Source organism: Gobio gobio (genome assembly GCF_949357685.1).
Source record: "Gobio gobio genome assembly, chromosome: 21".
Lineage (NCBI taxonomy): Eukaryota > Metazoa > Chordata > Actinopteri > Cypriniformes > Gobionidae > Gobio > Gobio gobio.
In genome coordinates this window covers 22,135,572-22,154,530 of record NC_137117.1, presented here as the reverse complement: position 1 = coordinate 22,154,530, position 18,959 = coordinate 22,135,572, and the positions used below count along the sequence as shown (strand labels likewise).

The window sequence follows — 18,959 nt, the reverse complement described above, 5'->3', positions numbered from 1 at the left end:
CAATAATTTTATGATGCGACGACAATAGTTTTTGTGCGCAAAAAAAAATCAAAATAACACCTTTATCCAACTTGTTCTTGTCTTCCGTTTGTGCCTCCACGACGCATGCGCAAGAATATTACGCAGATCCGGCGTTCGGACATATGACCCAGAAGCGATTTGTTTACGAGCAGAGGAAGACGCGCGTATCTAAGCTGTTGAATTCTACATTGATCGTGCTTTAGGTCTCCGCGTAGTGCTCAAAATGGGATTAAAGTGTGCATTTCATGGATTCCCGAACCCCGGCGCTACGTCATATTCTCGCGCATGCGTTGTGGAGGCACACACGAAAGACAAGAAGAGGTTGAATAAAGTCGTTATTTTGATTTTTTTTTTGCGCACAAAAACTATTGTCATCGCTTCGTAAAATTATTGTAGAGTCACTGTGGTGAGATGGACTTTGTAACGACGTTTTAAGTGCCTTTTATGGGTCTTGGGAGTGTAAATGTACTGAATGCCAATGGAGGCCTGTCTGAAGCCTTTCTCAGCCATCAGCTTTCAACTAAAATATCTTCATTTGTGTTCCGAAGATGAACGGAGGTCTTACGGGTGTCGAACGACATGAGGGTGAGCAATTAATGACAGAATTTTCATTTTTGGGTGAACTAACCCTTTAATTGAAAAAAAAAAAAACATTTAATAAAAATATTAGATTAGAATTTTCAATGGGGAAAAATAGCTAATAAAATTGTATGAAAATCGCATAGTATTGTAAAATCCCCTCAACATTCGAAATAATAATCAAGAAATATTATTGAACAAAAATATATTACATTGGTTTTCCTGAAAAAAAAGAAAGTTACATTTCAAGGCTTTGGTCACTTTTGAAGGAGCCAAGTGTGACACCTAAACGAAGAGGACCAGAGAGTTAAATGTTTGTTAAAATATCTCCACAACTACAGGAATTAATAAAAACCTACAGGTCTGAAATCTTCTGCATTGTTTGAAAAATGTTAAACATATATATCCCTCACAGCTTTATTCACATGAAATTAAATAGAGCATATACCCCAAATAAGGTTCATTAGGCCCTCATGTCACTAATATATTTTCACTTTGAACACATTACAGAACAAATTGGCTTCAGCGATTCATAAAAGGAACCGCAGGACATGATACCAAGTATAAAAAAGTTAAATGTCTCAAAATATGTTTTTAAAATATTTCGCCCAGACTGTTATTTTGGGTTACATGTTTTTACCTCACTTCACGCCAAGGCAAAGATCTCATCAGTTACGTAAGGATGGCACAATGAGTGGATTAATTTACAAGTCCACTTGTCCTCCTTTGTGTTTTGACCTTACTGCTCCAATTATAGCCTTGCCTTAAGCTCAGTGATTGGTTTAAAACCTCCAGTGATACCACAGAACTAAATAAATGTACAATAAGATGCCACAAATACGTGTGTTTAGACTTTATTGAATTAGACTTTTTTGTTTCATAAAATAACGTGTTTTCACTTTATATCACAACATATAGTCAGTCAAAACAAACACACTAATATTGTCTGGTGCAATGTACAGTACAAATTCCATCTTGCAGTATGAATGATCATCATGCACAGACCAATAATAACAATAATAAATAGATGCAGGGTGTTGCATAGATTTTGCTTTCCATGGGGTCAGTTTAGTGCCTGGTTTTATAAAGTACACAATAAGTGCTTTTCCTGAGACACAAAAGGACAACAAATCCATAAAAATTTATTTCAAACAATTGCATAGAGGCAAAGAGGAATGATAAATATTGTGTCCTTTTGCCAGTATGATAAAAGACTTAAACTATTAAAGTGCTGTCAAAGTAAACATAGTCGAACTGCTATGCTGTGACTTTTAAAGTCACATGTAGAATACTGGAGTGCAATACAGACAAACGAAAATAACAGTAAAACGACAAATACTCTCCCGTTCAAAAGTTTGGGGTAAGATTTTTTTGGAACGAAATTAGCGAGGATGCATTAAATTGATCAAAAGTGACATTAAAGACATTTATAAAGTAACAAAATATTTCTATTTCAAATAAATATTCATTAAAAAATCCTAAACAAAAAATGGTTTCCGCAAAAATATTAAGCCGCAAACTGTTTTTAACACTGATAATAAGAAATGTTTCATGAATGCCAAAATTAGAATAATTTCTGAGGGATCATGTGACTGGAGTAATGATGAGTAATGATGGGAATAAATGACATTTTAAAATATATTAACATAGAAAACAGTTATTTTAAATTGTAACATTATTTCACTGCATATTGGATCAAATACATGCAACCTTGCTGAACAAAAGAGATGTCTATCAAAAACATTACATCTTTCCGACCCCAAACTTTTGAACAGTACTGTAGCTTTAAAAGTCTATTGTAAAATCGTCTATTAAAATAAATAATGATGCCATAGCAAACTCATCGAGTAGAATGGGTTTAGAAAAGAAGACCTGAATAGGCTACACAAGAAATGAAAAGCAAAGGTTAATATCGTAAAAATGGATGTAAATATAGGCCTACTGGTTGTTGGAGAGGTATTAATCATATTGAGGTTATATGGATGATTCAAATGTCTTTAGACTGCATTGCCCTGCCATACATTCATTTAAAATAATAATATCCGTCCATAGAAACATGTTTCCATTTCCCTTTTACCTCTAACGAGCAGATATGAAAGATCTAGAATGATGGCAGAGAAATCTGAGAACATTGTGGCAATCTGTTGGCAGTTTACTCATTTTTTAACTTTTTTCTTGGCTTCTTTATCTGCTTTTTCTTGTTCTGCTTTTTTCTTCTCTTTTTTCTTCTCCTCTTTGGCTTCCTTGTACTTCCATATCGGTGGCTCTAAGTAACCTTTGGTTCGCTTCTTCTTCTTCTTCTCCTTTTTGGGTGTTGGCTCTCCAGACTTGGTCACTTTGATTTGGGGGACGCAGCCGGCGGGGAACACGCTATTGCGTCGGGCCATGCTGCGCGGGACAAACTTGCGGACGCCATTGGAGGCCATCGAGAGCACGCTGCCTCTCCGCTCCGAGTTGGAGCAGCATGAGGCCAGCGAGACAGAAGAGGCAGAGGTAGACGCGACAGAGATAGAGCCGTTGCTGTGCCGTATCGTGTGTTCCTCAAGCTTTTCACCTGGGTGCATCTGCATCAGTTCCGGCACGGCCAGGCGTCTCTTGCCGATCTCCGGCGGGCTCAAGGGACACAATGGACGGCACCCGGTGACCACCAAGGGACTGTGGATGCTTGTGGTCATACGTACCATGTGGTCGATGATGCCATTGTCCTGGGGGTCATGTGGAAAACTAAAGGTGAACGTGGACTTCAGGCGATGTGCGACCTTCTGTCCTGTGCTTTTGGTGGCTGTGGCCTTGGCCACCAGCTCCTTCAGGTCTGGCCACTCTATGACATATTTTTCACAGAACTGTTCAGCCTGAGGTCTGCTGTTCAGTCGTCTAAGCCTGTTTAGTGTGTCAAAGCGACCTGTCTTCAGAGCCCATTCTCGTATATCCTTCCCCCTTGTGGCGTCCACAACATTTATGTCGGCCCCTAGCAAAAGAGAGACATAAAGGTGATATAAACCATGATGATATTCACATTTTCCATCATTGCTTAGACACTGAAAGGCATTCTTTTAGCCAAATATCCAAAAGCATAACAAAATATTTTTTTCTTTATAAAACACAAATTCAGCATTTTATAACACATAAGTATATTTAGTATTTTTTGTGGTTATGTGTTCAGCTACTTTACATGCAAATGAACAATTAAGAAAACTATATGGCATATGTTTAAAATTTCATAGTATGTTTTATCCGTAGAAATTTTGCAGATTACAGTGTTATTATGTTGCAAATTTAAAAAAAGTTAGTCTGAAAGACATCTTATTAAGTGATCAAGTGTTTTAATGTTTGAAGGTAGTACAAGTGTGGCTATTGTGTTGCTCTGATAAGAAATGCATACATGTGTAAATGTATTGGTTGTTGAAAAATATAAGCAGTTGATGTTACCCCACCGAGTGGCCACTTTGGGTATAACATCAATATCTTGTCTTGGTTAACTTAGCATTTCCATTTTTTTTCTTTCTTTTTAAAAAAAAAGAAAATTTGTTTTAATTATCTGAACCAATCAGATGAAATGTGAAAGAAAGGTCTTTGTTAACTTTTTCATATCTCTGATCAAGCAGAGCAAAACATTTACAAGATTGTTGAGTAAGAGATCTTTTATTATCTTGCAAATTGGGGTACTTGGATTAAATGATGTATAATAATTAAACACAGGATAATTTAATTTATTATTAGCTTGTCCAACTTGTCCAGCTGTTAAACACAATAACATTTCTTATCGTAAAGATTGTTAAATTGTTTGCATTTAGCTGAAAAACACTGCCATTTTGACAATTGAATACGTGCACTGTACTGGATTGTAACTCGTCTAAATAATCACTGTTAAGTGCACACATGGCTAATCCGTTGTTCGCCGTCAGGGCTAATAATCCAAGGGATCAGAAAAGAAAATGTCCTAAGGTTTGTCTTTTAAACCTGCTCACGCTTACGCCATGTGTCACCAAATCACTGTGCTTCAAAAGTTGTTTTATCTACATCACGTTACTACTCTGTGCACATCATTTTCTGTAGGCACATGTCTAACTACAGTATATATATATGTATTGTGGCAATTTGACAACATGTTCCTAGCATCCTGGTTATACAAAAAGTAAAAAAAGGCATGTTAAAAGTTCATATTAAAATGATCTGGGATACTAAGAAATGTCCAGTACCAGAAATGCTGAAATTTTTATAATTTTTTTTAAATTTCACTCATCTTTTAATGATGATAATATTATTTTAATGCAAAAAAAGTAAATGTTGGTTTCAGACATTTGTAACTTGCAGCCTAGTACCGTTACGCAATATTTTGACGTGTAAATCTGTCATTCTCTTATGAAATAATATAGTATATACAACTGTATATAAAATATAGCATATACAACTATGAGTGTAAAGATGTCGTAACACTAGTTTGATGTGTTATGTATGTAGTGCACTGTGTTTTAACCATTACAAATATGACAACAGTATGCAAGTATCCTTGAGTTCATGCTATTCTACACCTATTTTTATAGATTTGACTCTTCTTTGGGGATGTTCTGGGATGAAACAGAAACAGCATCCCATGGTTTCCAATATTATGGACCAATTCATGTCATCCAAACTGCCTAAAGAAAGCTGGTAGGAACTCAACCTTTCTGAACTGGTCAGTCTGTAAACTAATTATTACAATCCTAAAAGAACGTACCAGCCATGAGCAGTGAGGCCACACAGTCATCGCTGCCCTGCATGACTGCCTTGAGGAGTGCGGTGAAGCCTCGGTTGTCCCGGAGCTCCATGTCCACCTCAGAGAAGTAATTTAGGATGTAGGTGAGGATGGTTACGAAACCTGCAATATGTATGGATTTAATTAAATACGTTTAGTGTAGAAACATTTAGATATTGCTAGTACATTTCACAAATAATTAGGCTACAATGGTTCGGCAAGTAACACATTGAATGAAATGTTCAAATTTGAAGTAGAAATACTGAAATAGTATTTTCATGTAAAATGTACTCCAATAATCTTTGTTTTATTTAACTTCAAAATGATTTTTTACATTGTGGAATTATGAATTAGGTCCTTCCCCAGCTAACAAGGTTTGCCATTAAGTGATAAAATCTTTATTTTTGAATGGTCTCTAACATTTAAAACATCCATTTTTTTAATGTTTTAAAAATGTTTTTTTTTTTTTGCTATGCGAACGTTAAGAGAACATCCCATTTGATCATTTTGCAAACAACGTTTTGAGAACATTATTAAATACAATGTTCTGTTAACGTTACTGGAAGAACGTTTGTTCATAACTTTGAGAGAACCTTACCAGAATGTTAGCCAGGTTCGTGCCTCATATTTTTTCTATTTAATGTGTTATTCACTAGTTCACACTTACAAACAATCAGATAAAATGTATGCGTATTTGGCGTGCTGTCCGAGGGGAGGGCTTTGAGCTCGGAATTTTGGACCGAACCCAGAGTACTCCCCCTGTATCTTCTGATTAGGATAGTTAACCAAGCAAGTGTGGAGATGGGTTGTGGTGGGACGCAGGAAACTGTCGAGGAACATAGGTGAGTCGGCTATGTGTATAATAGGCTATAGGCCTCATCTCATTCTGATTGGATAGGCAATTTGAACGTGTTCCTTCTGAACTTTGTTTATAAAACATAATTTAAAGATCCTACCAGCCTGTGCAGCGATCATGAGTGCAGTGTTGCCATCATTATCCTGATGATTGATATCCAGAAATGGGCACTGGTAGAGTCCATACACAATATCCACAAAGCCTTTTGAGACGGCCAACATCAGACCGTTCTGTCAGAGAGCAAGAAGAGGATTGGTCAGCATATAAAAAGATGTAAACCATCTCTTCTGCCAAATTTATGTAATGCGGATGATGTTTTATGAGTAATGAGGTTATCTCACTCCTTACCCTGCCGTTTATGTCCAGTTCCATGACTCCATCTCTTGTAGCACCCCTCTCCAGAACTCTGCGGAGGGCTGCTGCATTGTTCTTGGCACAGGCTTGGTACAAGGTGTTGGCAGGGCCTCCACTTGCATCTTCCCGCTCATAGTTAGGGAGCACGGAGTCATCTGACAGCACACTCCCAGAATCTGAATCATTCTCAGAAACGAACAACTCAGAGGCATCCTCATCTGGACCGGAGCCCAGATTTGGATCCTCCTGCACCGTGACTTTAACCTTAGCCATCTGGCCAGCACGAGCCAGGACTCACACGCTCAGCAGGCACTTCATCATCATCTGCGTCCTCGCTGCTCCCTCCCTGGAATCTGATGCAAAGATAAAGGTGAAGCTGAAACCCCACTTTGATTGTACAACAAAACATACTGACGTAGGCTACATATAAGCTTTTTTCCCCTTTTATGACAAGACTACTTTGCATAGTAAAAAACTGTTCTGTTTATTAGCCTGCTATCTTAAAATTACTTAAAAAAATGAAACATTTCTTATTTAGTCATTTTCAAAATGAGTAGGCTATATTTGTCACATTGTTCAGTAAAAAGTATCTATACATCCCTAGGACAACTTAAATTTACTTGAAAAGCAGAAATATATAAATCCTTCCATTAGAGAATATATCTTGAATTAAGTTTATTCTTCTTGCCGCTTTTAAGCATACATTTAAATGAACATTATCTATCTTTTTCTGTTCGGAATGAACACAATTGAATAGGTAATACATCACCAATGCTTATTCCAAAGCGTGTTATTGCCTTACCTTGATTCACTATTGTAAGCCTTTTATAAGTGTTTATATTTTAGACCAGATGGGATGGTTTTCGCGGGAAATTGCGTACATGGGTCACTCGCCCGCACGTGTCTTGTCTGTAGGCTAATAGAGAAAAGTTTCTCCGGCTACTTTGAAGCGTGTTTGTTGTGGGAGTGCTGGTTTGCTGTCACATCGAGTGAGAAAGGTTGACATGAAGCACGCCAAATCACGAGCCACCGGTGAAATAACCGTTTAAAAAACGTCTGGCAAAAAAAGGATTTGAAATGCCTTGCGGAGATGGCGTTTGTATTAGGCTACTCAACAGGTGAGTAAGGCATTTTATTAATCAGATAAATTATGTTAGCTCTCTAATGGAGTTGATTGTTAAGCATTATCTATTGTGAAGGGTCATGTTCATCCGCACAGCAAGCAGAGCCGAAGCACAACCAAAACATAGTTTTAAACAAATGCATGCAGTTTTTCTAACCGATAGAGGGCCAATGTTACATACAAAAATAAACGAGGTTTATGTTTAAAGTAAGAAAATAAAACAGTTTTGCGATCTTATATCTTACATTGCAAAGTTCCTTAAAGGGATAGTTTACCCAAAAAGGATAGTTTTTAATCCTAAAGGCCAAAGTATTATATAAAGATGTTATGGAACCCCTAAAGTGACATTGGCTGTTTACTCACTCTTCTGGTGTACACAAAGGAAGATGTTTTGAAGAATGTTGGTAACCAAACAGATCTCGGGCCCCATTGACTAAAAAAATACTATGGTTGTCAATGGGGCGACAATCTGATTGGTTATAAACAATATACACTGTCTTTGTGTACAGCAGAACAAAGACTTTAAGGTTTGGGACAATTTGAGAGTGAGTAAACAATGACTTTTACAATGATTATTTTTGGGTGAACTATCCCTATAAGTGAAGTTTGCAGAAAAAAAAGCAATCCGGAAATGGTAACGTGTGCACAAACTTTTCCCCTGCACACTTGCAAGGTTTTCATGCACGCGCCGAAGTCTCAGGTTCCATCCCCAGCAAATGTCACATCAGGGGATCCATAACATCTTTATATAATACATAAACTTTGGCCCTTTAGGATTTAAAATTAGAATGAAGAGCCTCACCTGAGGTAAACATTGGTGTGATTGACAGACAGTAATCTGCACAACTTCACTCAACTGTGCTGTAACAGGCTCAAAGTCTGCTTCACAATAGCTAAATCTGGGATGAGGCTATTTATTACAGGAGAGCAGTTACTATTATTTATTTTGACTGAAGGCGGAAAAGAAGCACAAAGTTTAAGCAACATGATGAATGTGAATGAGAAGGAACCTATGAACTTTTGTTCAGGCTTTCTGAAAATATTCAAAGGAATGTTGAAAACAAGGTCAGTAAGTGTACGCCAAACTAAACTGCAAAATGGGGAACCATTTCAAGCATAACATGTATTGATATTCTGTGTCTTTAATTTTTTATATTGTTGCCATTCTGTAAATGGTTTATGCTAATTGCTCAGGAGAACAGAATCAGTTAGTCAAACTTTATCCTCGTCTACTTTTCTCACCCTTTTTTATGGAAAGAGAAGCTACATGCAGCATTTAGTTTTTTATTTTATATTGATGCTAAAGTTTGCCCATGCATGAAAAGCTTTATAGCTTGAAAAATTTGCTCTCACAGTGCTTTCCCAGCTATATTTAGCCATTGTTACTGCAGCACAGCGACCAGTGCAGACTGACATGCACTGTGTGTGTGTGTGTGTGTGTGTGTGTGTGTGTGTGTGTGTGTGTGTGTGTGTGTGTGTGTGTGTGTGTGTGTGTGTGTGTGTGTGTGTGTGAGTACGGGTGAGAGAGAGAGAGAGACAGAAGGGGGTAACGAGGATGGGAAAACATTCCCTGTTAGTGCCACATAAACAGTCTGTCCTATGAGAACCACAACACTGTCCACATGCTGGTTTAACTCTTCAGACCATTGAGTTACAAACACTGTCCCACTGTCAGCCCAAACACAATACTGGACAATACCAGTCAAGCTTTATGCACATATTTGTTTAATGGACACTCTTTGAGTGTTGCCAACTCTCACAAGGCAAACAAGCAACCGCAGCTTCAAAAACAAGCCCAACATTTTTATATTATTTATTATCATCCATATTATTAATTTTCAATAAATGAGCCTGCAACATATTAAACTGAAACCACTCAGAGTTTGAAAAGCAAAAAAAGAAGTCATTTTACAAAAATCATCAAATTGCCATAAAGTGGGAGGGCACACACTATCCTCCGATCACCTGTGAGCAGAATAAATGAAAAGGACAAAATGACAAGAGCACTACTTTTAGTATTAGAATACTTTCAAAATATTTTTTTTATTATATATTCCAAAAAGATTTGCAATTGATATGTTGCTTTCAAAACTGCAAGCTTAATAATAAAATGTAACTGCTGTATATTTTAGTATGTTTGTAAGTTTGCCTCCATTAGGTGCATCTAAAATAAGAACTTTATGTATTTGTGCAAAGTTTAACTTATTTTATTCTTATTATACATTATATAATCCATCTCACAGCAGGACAAAATAAATTAACTTTGGGAAATAGTTCCACATAAATTACAATTTGAATTGATTGTAGGTGGTAAAATATTCTGTCTTCCTAATTTACAAATTTAAAAATGTTTATTTACTTCCTGTTTGGGTCCTAGCAAAAATTTTAAGGATCCCCAAGATATTGCCCAATTAGACATTTTGTAAGTGATTCCACAGGAATCAATCATTTGTTACAAAATAGTATGTAGAGGGCAATATGTAAATTCATGACCATTTAAAAAAAAAAAAAACAGACTCCCATATATATATTGCCAGTATTATTTTTAAATTATATTTCTATTTCACATTGTTCATACATTGACATTTTGTGTTCATTATATAAACACTTGCCTCACAATTTCAATTTCACTTAAAATTACAAATAAATAAATACATTTTGAAATCTAAACATAAGAAAATCATTTAATGTTTTAACTTATGGAAAAAAAATTCAAATTATATATTTGTACAAAGATAATATTATTAAATGTCATGTTAACTGCAGATATATATACTCGTATTGTAATGTAACATGTTTTAGCATAATTTGGAGCAAAAGCACAAAAACATAATATGCTAGAAGCTTGTTTCTATACTTGTCAGTTGTTCTTTTCGGTTGTACCACTTTATGTGCCCTTTTAGCAATTCTGTTTGTTTCCCCAACCTTTCCAGAATCTATATGCACCAAATCAATAAACACATCCATTGTATCTCACCATTAAAAGTGCTCAGAAGGAGGTTAAATGTTGTCCACGTCTCGCTGGGTGATCAGATCATTGCTCCTGCTGTGTCTGTGTAGTCCTCCCAGTATGGATTCTTACTGTACACTGTGTGATCCCGCCGAACAGAGCCGTGTCCCTGCCTGTCCCCTCCTCCCAGTCCTCCGAGTCCTCCAAGTCTGCTTGGACACTTAGGCCTCCGATCACTGAGGAATCCCACTAAATCTTGACACAGGTGCTCTGTTAAGACAGGCATGTTCACTCATCCTGATTACAGGAGATTTGTGGATTAACATTCAGAAATGGCAGCTGCCAGTGAGATTGTCACTGCTTCATTTCTGTGGTCGGAGCTGGCATCTTTCTCAAAAAAGGTCCTTTTCTACTGAGAGTAAACTTTTTCCAATGAACTAATTAAAAGAATGACACACTTATAAAATCATGTAACAGTAAACCTTATAGATCATGTTTTTTGCTAGGAATTGCATGAAGTGTATCATAAACTTTGTTGCAGTTATTAAAATAACACTGCCACCAACTGATTTTATAGTCGAATTGGATTGTTCTTTGCCTGCTTGTGCCTGCAATGTCTTCAAAACACCCATGTCTTACATGCCCTGAAATAGCTATGGATCAGAATATGGGTGAGTTTAGCCAATTAAAACATGCTTAAGCATATTAGACAAGCCCAGGTAACACCTTGTGCCACACATCTTACAGCCAGGCCGCTCATCTGGCAGCAGTCACGTGAAAAATCAGAGGGACTGAAACCGAAAGTAATCTTACCAACTGTGATTAATCTGTTTCAATACCATAATTGTTTCTTGGCCGACCAGCTAAGACACCTATTATTTTAGGCCTTATGAATCTGTAACTAATTAAATGAAAATCTAGGCTAATAATTTTCATGAATGTGATGACATCTGTAATTAATGGTGCATTGAAGTCCTGCTAGGAAGTTCGTATTTACGAATTGGGAAGGTGTGTTAAAGCCACAATATGTAGTTTTTCATGTTTTATTCTAAATTTTTCTTAGCTTGATGACGCCTTGATTTCGCAGAGCTTTATTATGCTGCAGGCGACCGTTTACGCATCTTCCAGTCATGTGTATGTGTGGTAACGCAGCGCTGTTTTATCATATTAGATACATTTGAGTTGGTTGAAAGTTGTTATAATGCTACTCTGTGTGTTCACTCTGCGGCTACTATGAAACACTTGTTGCACACTGCAGTAAGTTAGATTGATATTAGGCATGGTAAAAACATGGTACTTGCAGTAAATAATAATAAATATAGCTGCTAGCAGCCATTAATGGGGCCAAGCGCAAAGAAGAAGACATGACATGCCAACATGGCTGGGAGGGTTAGACCAACTGCAACAATGAGCAGTTAAAGACATTTTAAGATGATTTTAGGCAATAATGGCTGAAAAATCATATATACAGTCACTAATAATATGATTTAATGGTTTGTCACTTTTGACCAATAGGTGGCGCAGTAACGAAATTGATGTGGTGTGGTCAGAGTGAGATGACAATGACAAAGGCAAAGTTTGGTGTCAGTATGTCAAAGCATTGCAGAGATACAGCCTCAAGAGTCATTTTGGCATCATGGCTCAAATTTGTCGCTGCACAATATGAAAACGGTTTTGTCTGTTGACACGAAATTAATACGTTTTTGCTGTAATAGTCTGAAGATGTTTCAGTTCGATTTTGGTGAAAATCAGACAAATGGTCTAGGAGAACTTCGAAAAAGTAGGTTTCTAAAGGAAATCAAAATGGCGAACAGAATGTTTGGCCAAATATGGTAAAATTGGGATCTATGTTATTGGCATGACCCAAGGAATCTATTAAATTCAGTTTTGTGACAATAGTCTAATTTAATCAAAAGTTATTAGCATTATTGGAAAATTCATTATAACTTTTGTCCACAAGGAGGGGCTGCCTTGAAACTTTTTGAGTACTTTCAAGGCTTGGTGACGAAGACACACACCGAGTTTCGTAATGATACGCCAATGCGTTTGTAAAACATAGCACTTTCTGACAAAATTCAAAATGGCCGACGCCCAAAATGGTTGATATGGGAATTGGGTATGGTATGACTCGGCGTGATGCCCCGACTCTAAAGAGACCAGTTTTGTGATATTTGGCTGAAGCGTTCTTAAGTTATAATCAAAAATATCAAATTTTTGTATCTCTGGACCACTAGGTGGCACTGCGCCGAAACGCTGCAGGCAGCCTCAGGTCATGGTTGGCATAACACACACCAAGTTTGGTTAGAATATGCTAAAGCGTTGCGGAGATAGAGCCTGACTTTAATTTTTGTGGGCACTTTGTCGATTTAATTCGAGCGCTATTCAATAACAGTTCGACTAATCATCTCTAATACGAGTCTAATATGGTTTTGTCAGCATAGTCTAAAGATGATCTGGTTCAATTTTCATGCAAATCGGCCTAGGAGGAGTTCGCAAAAGTAGGTTTTTCGGATAATTAAAAATGGCGGGAAAATTATTATGACGTCATATGGTGCAATCGAATTGGCTTGAGCCAAGGAATCAGAGAATTTTGTTTCTAGCCCTTAAGGTTCAAAAGTTATTAGCAAAAATATTAGTCAAACTTTGGACAGGTGGTGGCGCTAGAGGGATTGTTTTAGAGATTCCAAAATTGGTGTGGTTAATGCTGGGATTGTCCTCTATCTGTGTGCCAAATTTCACAACTTTCCCGCAAGCGGTTCTATGGGCTGCCATAGACTTCAATGGCGAAATAATAATAAGAAATCTAACGATTTCAATAGGTGCCCGCAAAGTCGGTGCTTGGCCCCTAATTAAAAAAAAACAAGATTTAAACAATAAGACTGTTGTTAACATATCATAACGTTAACATGCCTAAACGTCAGACGCTCAGACCTCATTTAATCTGGAATGGACAAAAGTGCACAAATTTATATCAAAATGCACACTGTGTCGCTGTGAAGTGGACTTTAGTAGTAAAGGGAAAGCCGCCATTGACCGACATGCCATAAAACATAAAAGTAACTGACGAGCCGCAGGTAGGCTACCGTATTCCCTTAGGTCATTTTTTTTCTTCGAGAAGCAACATCACCTCAGGATGACAAAATCTCCACTGCAGAGCTTTTTAAAGTCTATCATAATCATGCAGTCAAGCATCACCATACTGTATAAAAGAAATACATAAATAACCAAATAATCTGGTGCAATTCACTTCTCTTCTGAAGATTGAGAGATAGTTTTGAAAATGATCATGAAATTAAATGCGTTTACAAAGCCGGAATAAAAAAAATTGCTGCAGCTGAAAGAATAGGCTATTTGACTATATCAATGCATGATGTCGATCAAAGAAATATGCCTAATCATTATAGATTCACAAAGAGCTCAAATGAATACACGTTGTTTAAAATGAATGCATGTATTATATTTCTATTAATATTTGGCTACTTCTCAATTAATATAATAATTATATGAATATATTATATGAATTAAAAGTAATTATAATTAATATCATATACATATAATAAATAAATACCACCAAAAGATGAACAATTTTGTCTCTAAAGTTTTTTCAGGCTATAAACTGCTTTAATTTGGAACGAGAGATACAGGGGGTGTGGCTTTATTGCATCTTTACTTGCAGCTGATTGGTCCAGTTTGGGTTTGCGATCTCTAACCCAGAATAAAACCTGCTCCAGAGCAGGTTAGCCGTGTAGTGTAAGTTACTATGGTGATGAACACTGCTAAAAACCAATCCACCTTCTTGAGCCTGAAAAACCAGAGTATAACTTATCTCGAACTTAGCCTACCTGCAGCAACTGAAACCAGCTTTGTGCAACAGGCCACAGAAGTCCAGAAATGTTATGTTTTCAGGCACTGTGCACTTTGCAAGACAGGTTCATCTCAGTGGTCAGGTTTTGAAACAGACATCACAATGTCTTGAATAAATGCAAATACTGTGAACAAACACTTTTTTGCCTCTTCTGTTACATCTACATCAAGACATATCATACACTCTTAAAAATAAAGGTTCTTTGGCGTGGCGAATGGTTCCATGAAGAACCTTAAATATCCAAAGAACCCTTCCATTGTGCAAAAGGTTGTTTATAGCGTAGAAAGGTGCTTTAGACCCTAAAATGGTTAGAAAAAAATGGTTGAAAACCCCTTTTTGGTTCTTCCTGGCACGTTTATTTTTAAGAGTGTAGATCAAATTTTCTGGCAATGAATAGAGTGGGCTATTACAGAATCACTGTTTCATGATACCATCGATATGATGGGAAAAAATATATTGTAGCTGCGAGTTCACCAGAGTCCTATGCAATTATTCTTGCCTCACTAAATTCCGCAAAGTGTCCTCCTTTTTGGTGTAATGGAAATGGCCACCCTAGTGTTGAGCGCTATAACAATGATTAGTTTTCTGTTTTTAGTTTTCAGATTTATTGTAAAAAAGCAATTTCCCACTCTTACGACTTTGTGGTGGTGTTTTTGTGCATTCAGCTCGTAAATACGATTTTCCTGACTTAACTTGAATGCACAATTGTAATTCCCTTTCTATTAGAGCACGTTTTGAGGAACTTAAAATTATGATTCACTCAAAACAATGGATCTCATTCACATACATATTTGAGCTTAAAATCTGCAGACAAATCTTTTGCACAGAAATGGTCATTATTACGAAGAAATTTAGAACCATCTGAAAAATCCACCATGAATCCAACAGAGGTTTCGTCTGAGAACCTTTCCTGACACATAAATACGCAAAAAGTAATGATTCGTGAATGAGGCCCAAAGGGCTTTGTGTTCACTTCTCTGAAAACTCATCATATTCATAAATCGTAAACTCTCAAACAAAGGAGGCCACTTATGCATGACATCATTGTGAACAACCACAGCAGACTCTGTACAAGTATTTCAAATTTGATTGAGTTTATCCAGCAAAATGAGCTGACACATTTGTTGGTTAGCCACAAAATACATTTTGGCCCATTTCATCAGGGCCATGGAATGAAATATCTGAACAAAACAAACATGAGTGACTGGAATGGTGTATTCCAGATGGGAACAATTAAGTTTGTGTGAAATTCATGGTTTCTCTTTTATTAGTAGCCCGGTTACAACTGATCATCGAACCATAATTTCAAATGTCTACTGTCGTCAGAAACTAATTCAGAGATAAAGAGAGAGGCTAAAATCAGACACACACAAAAACACAGATCTTAACCTCAATTCTTTGCACATGCAAAATCTCACTTGGAAAATAATGTTAGCCTTTATAAATTCAGATAACCCTAGTGTGATAGTAACCCAATATAAAATCTGTGTGAAGTGTTTGTTCAGTGCAAAGCAAAGCCAAACCTTGTTGTGGTAGTTTGGATCAGGTCAGGTTGGCTGGATGAGTTAGATTCGAAGAGCAGGAGGAGAGGTGATGTGCGGCCACAGTTATTTTCTCAGACTGCTGACCTGAAGCACAAGAGTTATTACAGTGCAAAGACTCAGGAAATGAGACTGAGAAAGAGGAAGCTCAGCTGTCCTTTGAGATCATTCAAGTGGGGTGCTTTTGCACTGACTCTCTCCACAAGGGGAGAGAGAGATTTATTAGAAAAGAACACTGATATGTGTTGGTTAAAATGTGTCTGGTAATTTAAATCCCACACAAATTATATATTGCGGTGTTTACTGTTTTACGCTGAGTGTCTATTCCTCATTGCGCCAGGAGAGGACAGCAAACTGCACCACTACTGCATATGTAACTATTGGGTGTTGTTATGCATTGTTTTCACTCCGTGTAACATCACAAAATCTACCCCAGCACAATTCATCTGCTTATTTTTGACATGCTTAATTAAGTGCACTTTTTTTTTAAATGTGTAACCGATTTGAATGAAAAACCAAATCAGCATATTAAAATATTTCTGAAGGATCATGTGACAATGAATACTAATGAATGATGCTGAAAATTCAGCTTGCCATCATGAATAAGATTATGAAGTCAACATACACATGGAGATAACTATAATTAATGAGGGATGTGTGACTCGTCATTTTTGAACATATAGGCCTACTGTGCAAGAAGTCAGTGTAGTATCAGTCACAGTAAAAAAACTGTTTACATGCACACACATACCCTACGGTAATTCTAATGATGTGCAATTAGCATAATTATAGAGTACTGTCATTATGTTAAAAGTACTGAATTTCCTTAATTATATGTTCTAAGAAGCTTTTTTTAAAGATCTGATATCTTTGTACCAGATAGACCAGCAAAATCTAGTCAGAATTTGTCATTCTAGCTCTCTTTATTTGTACCACATGATGTGTGTGTGTGTGTGTGTATGAGGTATGTTTGCAGGACGACGGGCTGTTGAGCTCTAAGTTTAGTCACAAAAGCAGTGCTAAAGACAGCCATGTGCAGAGTTATTATTAGAGTCTTGGCAGTGTTTCCACAGCCCATCTTTACACGGCTTGGCTTCAGTTCGGAGGGGCTCAGCCGGATCACATTCCGCTTTCCGCCGTCCTTCTCTTCTTTCACTCTCGCTGTCCACGAACATACACCATCACAGAAGAATCCGTCTAGAGGAAAATCCGACCCAAATTTGTGTGTGGTTTGGGCTGCAATGAGAGAGCGAGAGAGAGAGAGAGAGAGAGACAGAAAGAGAGAGAGAAAGAGAGAGAGAATAGACTAACATTTGTAATTGTATAAACGTGTGTCTTGACTCCAGGCCAGGTGAAGAGGGAATGAGCAGTAGACTCAGGAATGTGTATGTCTACTCTGCTCTGCTCAGAAAAGCATACATATATATTGTGGGCCACCCAAGTATGCATATCATGACACGGTCATTCATTTAACCTGGAAAATATTGAGGCTAAAATAAGCATTGGCTTTTTGTCAGTTTATGGGGGGTCAATTAGATCAGTGATTAGCAAGCATGCAAGCTTTATAGCAGAAGTATGCTACTACTTTATTAAAACTTTATTTAGTTTGTTTAGTGTCAAATTTCAGTTTAGTTTTAGTTTTCCCAATATGTTTAGGTATAACATTTTAGTAGGTATTTTAGGGCTGCCAAAGTTAATTTATCATATAAATATGTTTAAAGGTGTTAAAGTTCTGTGGACAGTCTAGTATTATTACTATTCTAGTGACATTTGTCTTTTCTAATGATTCAAATGTATACTGTACTGTGTATCTAAAATTAATTTGTGGTCATTTTATTTTGTTGTCATTTAGGTCATGAAATTGCATTTGTTAGACGTGAAAAACTGGATAAATTCTCCATTACGCTGGAGGAAGTTTGAGGCGGACTGTCACTGGACTAATGATTTTAGTGGCAGGAAATGTGGGTGCTAGCTTATTACAAACGGAGCGAAGAGGAATGTTTTTGGAAGAAAGCCACACCTTTTAACCAACAAAGTATACGGGAGGCTTCAGCCGGTGGCGATCGGCCTGAGTCTTGGTGCGCGCTCCCACCTGGAGAAGAGTCTCACGGGCTCTTCTCCATGTGCGACAACACCTCTGGACGAAGGCGTGAGCAGAGGGCTCCAGACTAGAAAAAATAGGTGGTTGGTACCCTAAACTACACTTAAACGGAGAAAAGCCTGTGGACGATTCTGGTAACGAGTTATGAGCGTACTCTACCCATGAGTTGCTGGCTCCAGGAGGAAGGATTCTGAGACACCAAACATCACAACCCTCTCTTTAAGTCCTGGTTGGCTCGCTCCGCTTGCCCGTTACTCAGGGGATGAAAACCAGAAGAAAGACTGACACTCTCCCCCAGTAAACGACATAATTCTCTCCAAAATCTGGAAATAAATTGGGGTCCCCTGTCGGAAACCACGTCTGTCAGGAGGCCATGAAAGCGAAAGACATGATCTACGACAGTAACCTCTGTCTCTTTGGCAGAAGGTAATTTGGGCAAGGGGATAAAATGTGCCGCCTTCGAGAACCAGTCCACTATGGTCTAAATGACCGTATAGCTCTGGGAGGGATGTAACGAAATCTAATGTAGTGTGGGACCATCGTCTCGAAGGGACAGACAGTGGTTGAAGGAGCCCATGAGGGGGCCGATTGGAAGTCTTACCACACGCACAAACCGAGCAAGCCAAAACACCCGGGCGGAGATGTTAACCCTTCTAAGGCAGTACCGACCTTCGATTCGACCTCCCATGTGAGTGAAGAAACAAAGAGTTTCTCAGGTAAAATGCACTCGGGAGTAGAGGGGCGTTCGGATCGATCAAAAATGCGAGACAACGCGTCGCGTTTGATGTTCTTAGAACCCGGATGGTGCGAAAGTGAAAAATCAAAGCGACCGAA

At 37.7% G+C, this 18,959-nt stretch overlaps 1 protein-coding gene across 1 annotated transcript; it reads right to left on the bottom strand.

Moving 5' to 3' along the window:
- Window positions 1-1,430: 1,430 nt before the first annotated feature.
- On the bottom strand, window positions 1,431-16,113 carry ankrd33aa (ankyrin repeat domain 33Aa). Its single transcript, XM_079803726.1, has 6 exons — window positions 16,007-16,113; window positions 10,646-10,888; window positions 6,540-6,898; window positions 6,292-6,421; window positions 5,318-5,458; window positions 1,431-3,568 (listed from the first exon to the last, which is right to left on the bottom strand). The coding sequence occupies exons 3-6, from the start codon at window positions 6,816-6,818 to the stop codon at window positions 2,757-2,759; spliced, it is 1,362 nt and encodes a 453-aa protein (XP_079659852.1). The 5' UTR covers window positions 6,819-6,898; window positions 10,646-10,888; window positions 16,007-16,113; the 3' UTR covers window positions 1,431-2,756.
- Between the last annotated feature and the right edge of the window lie 2,846 nt (window positions 16,114-18,959).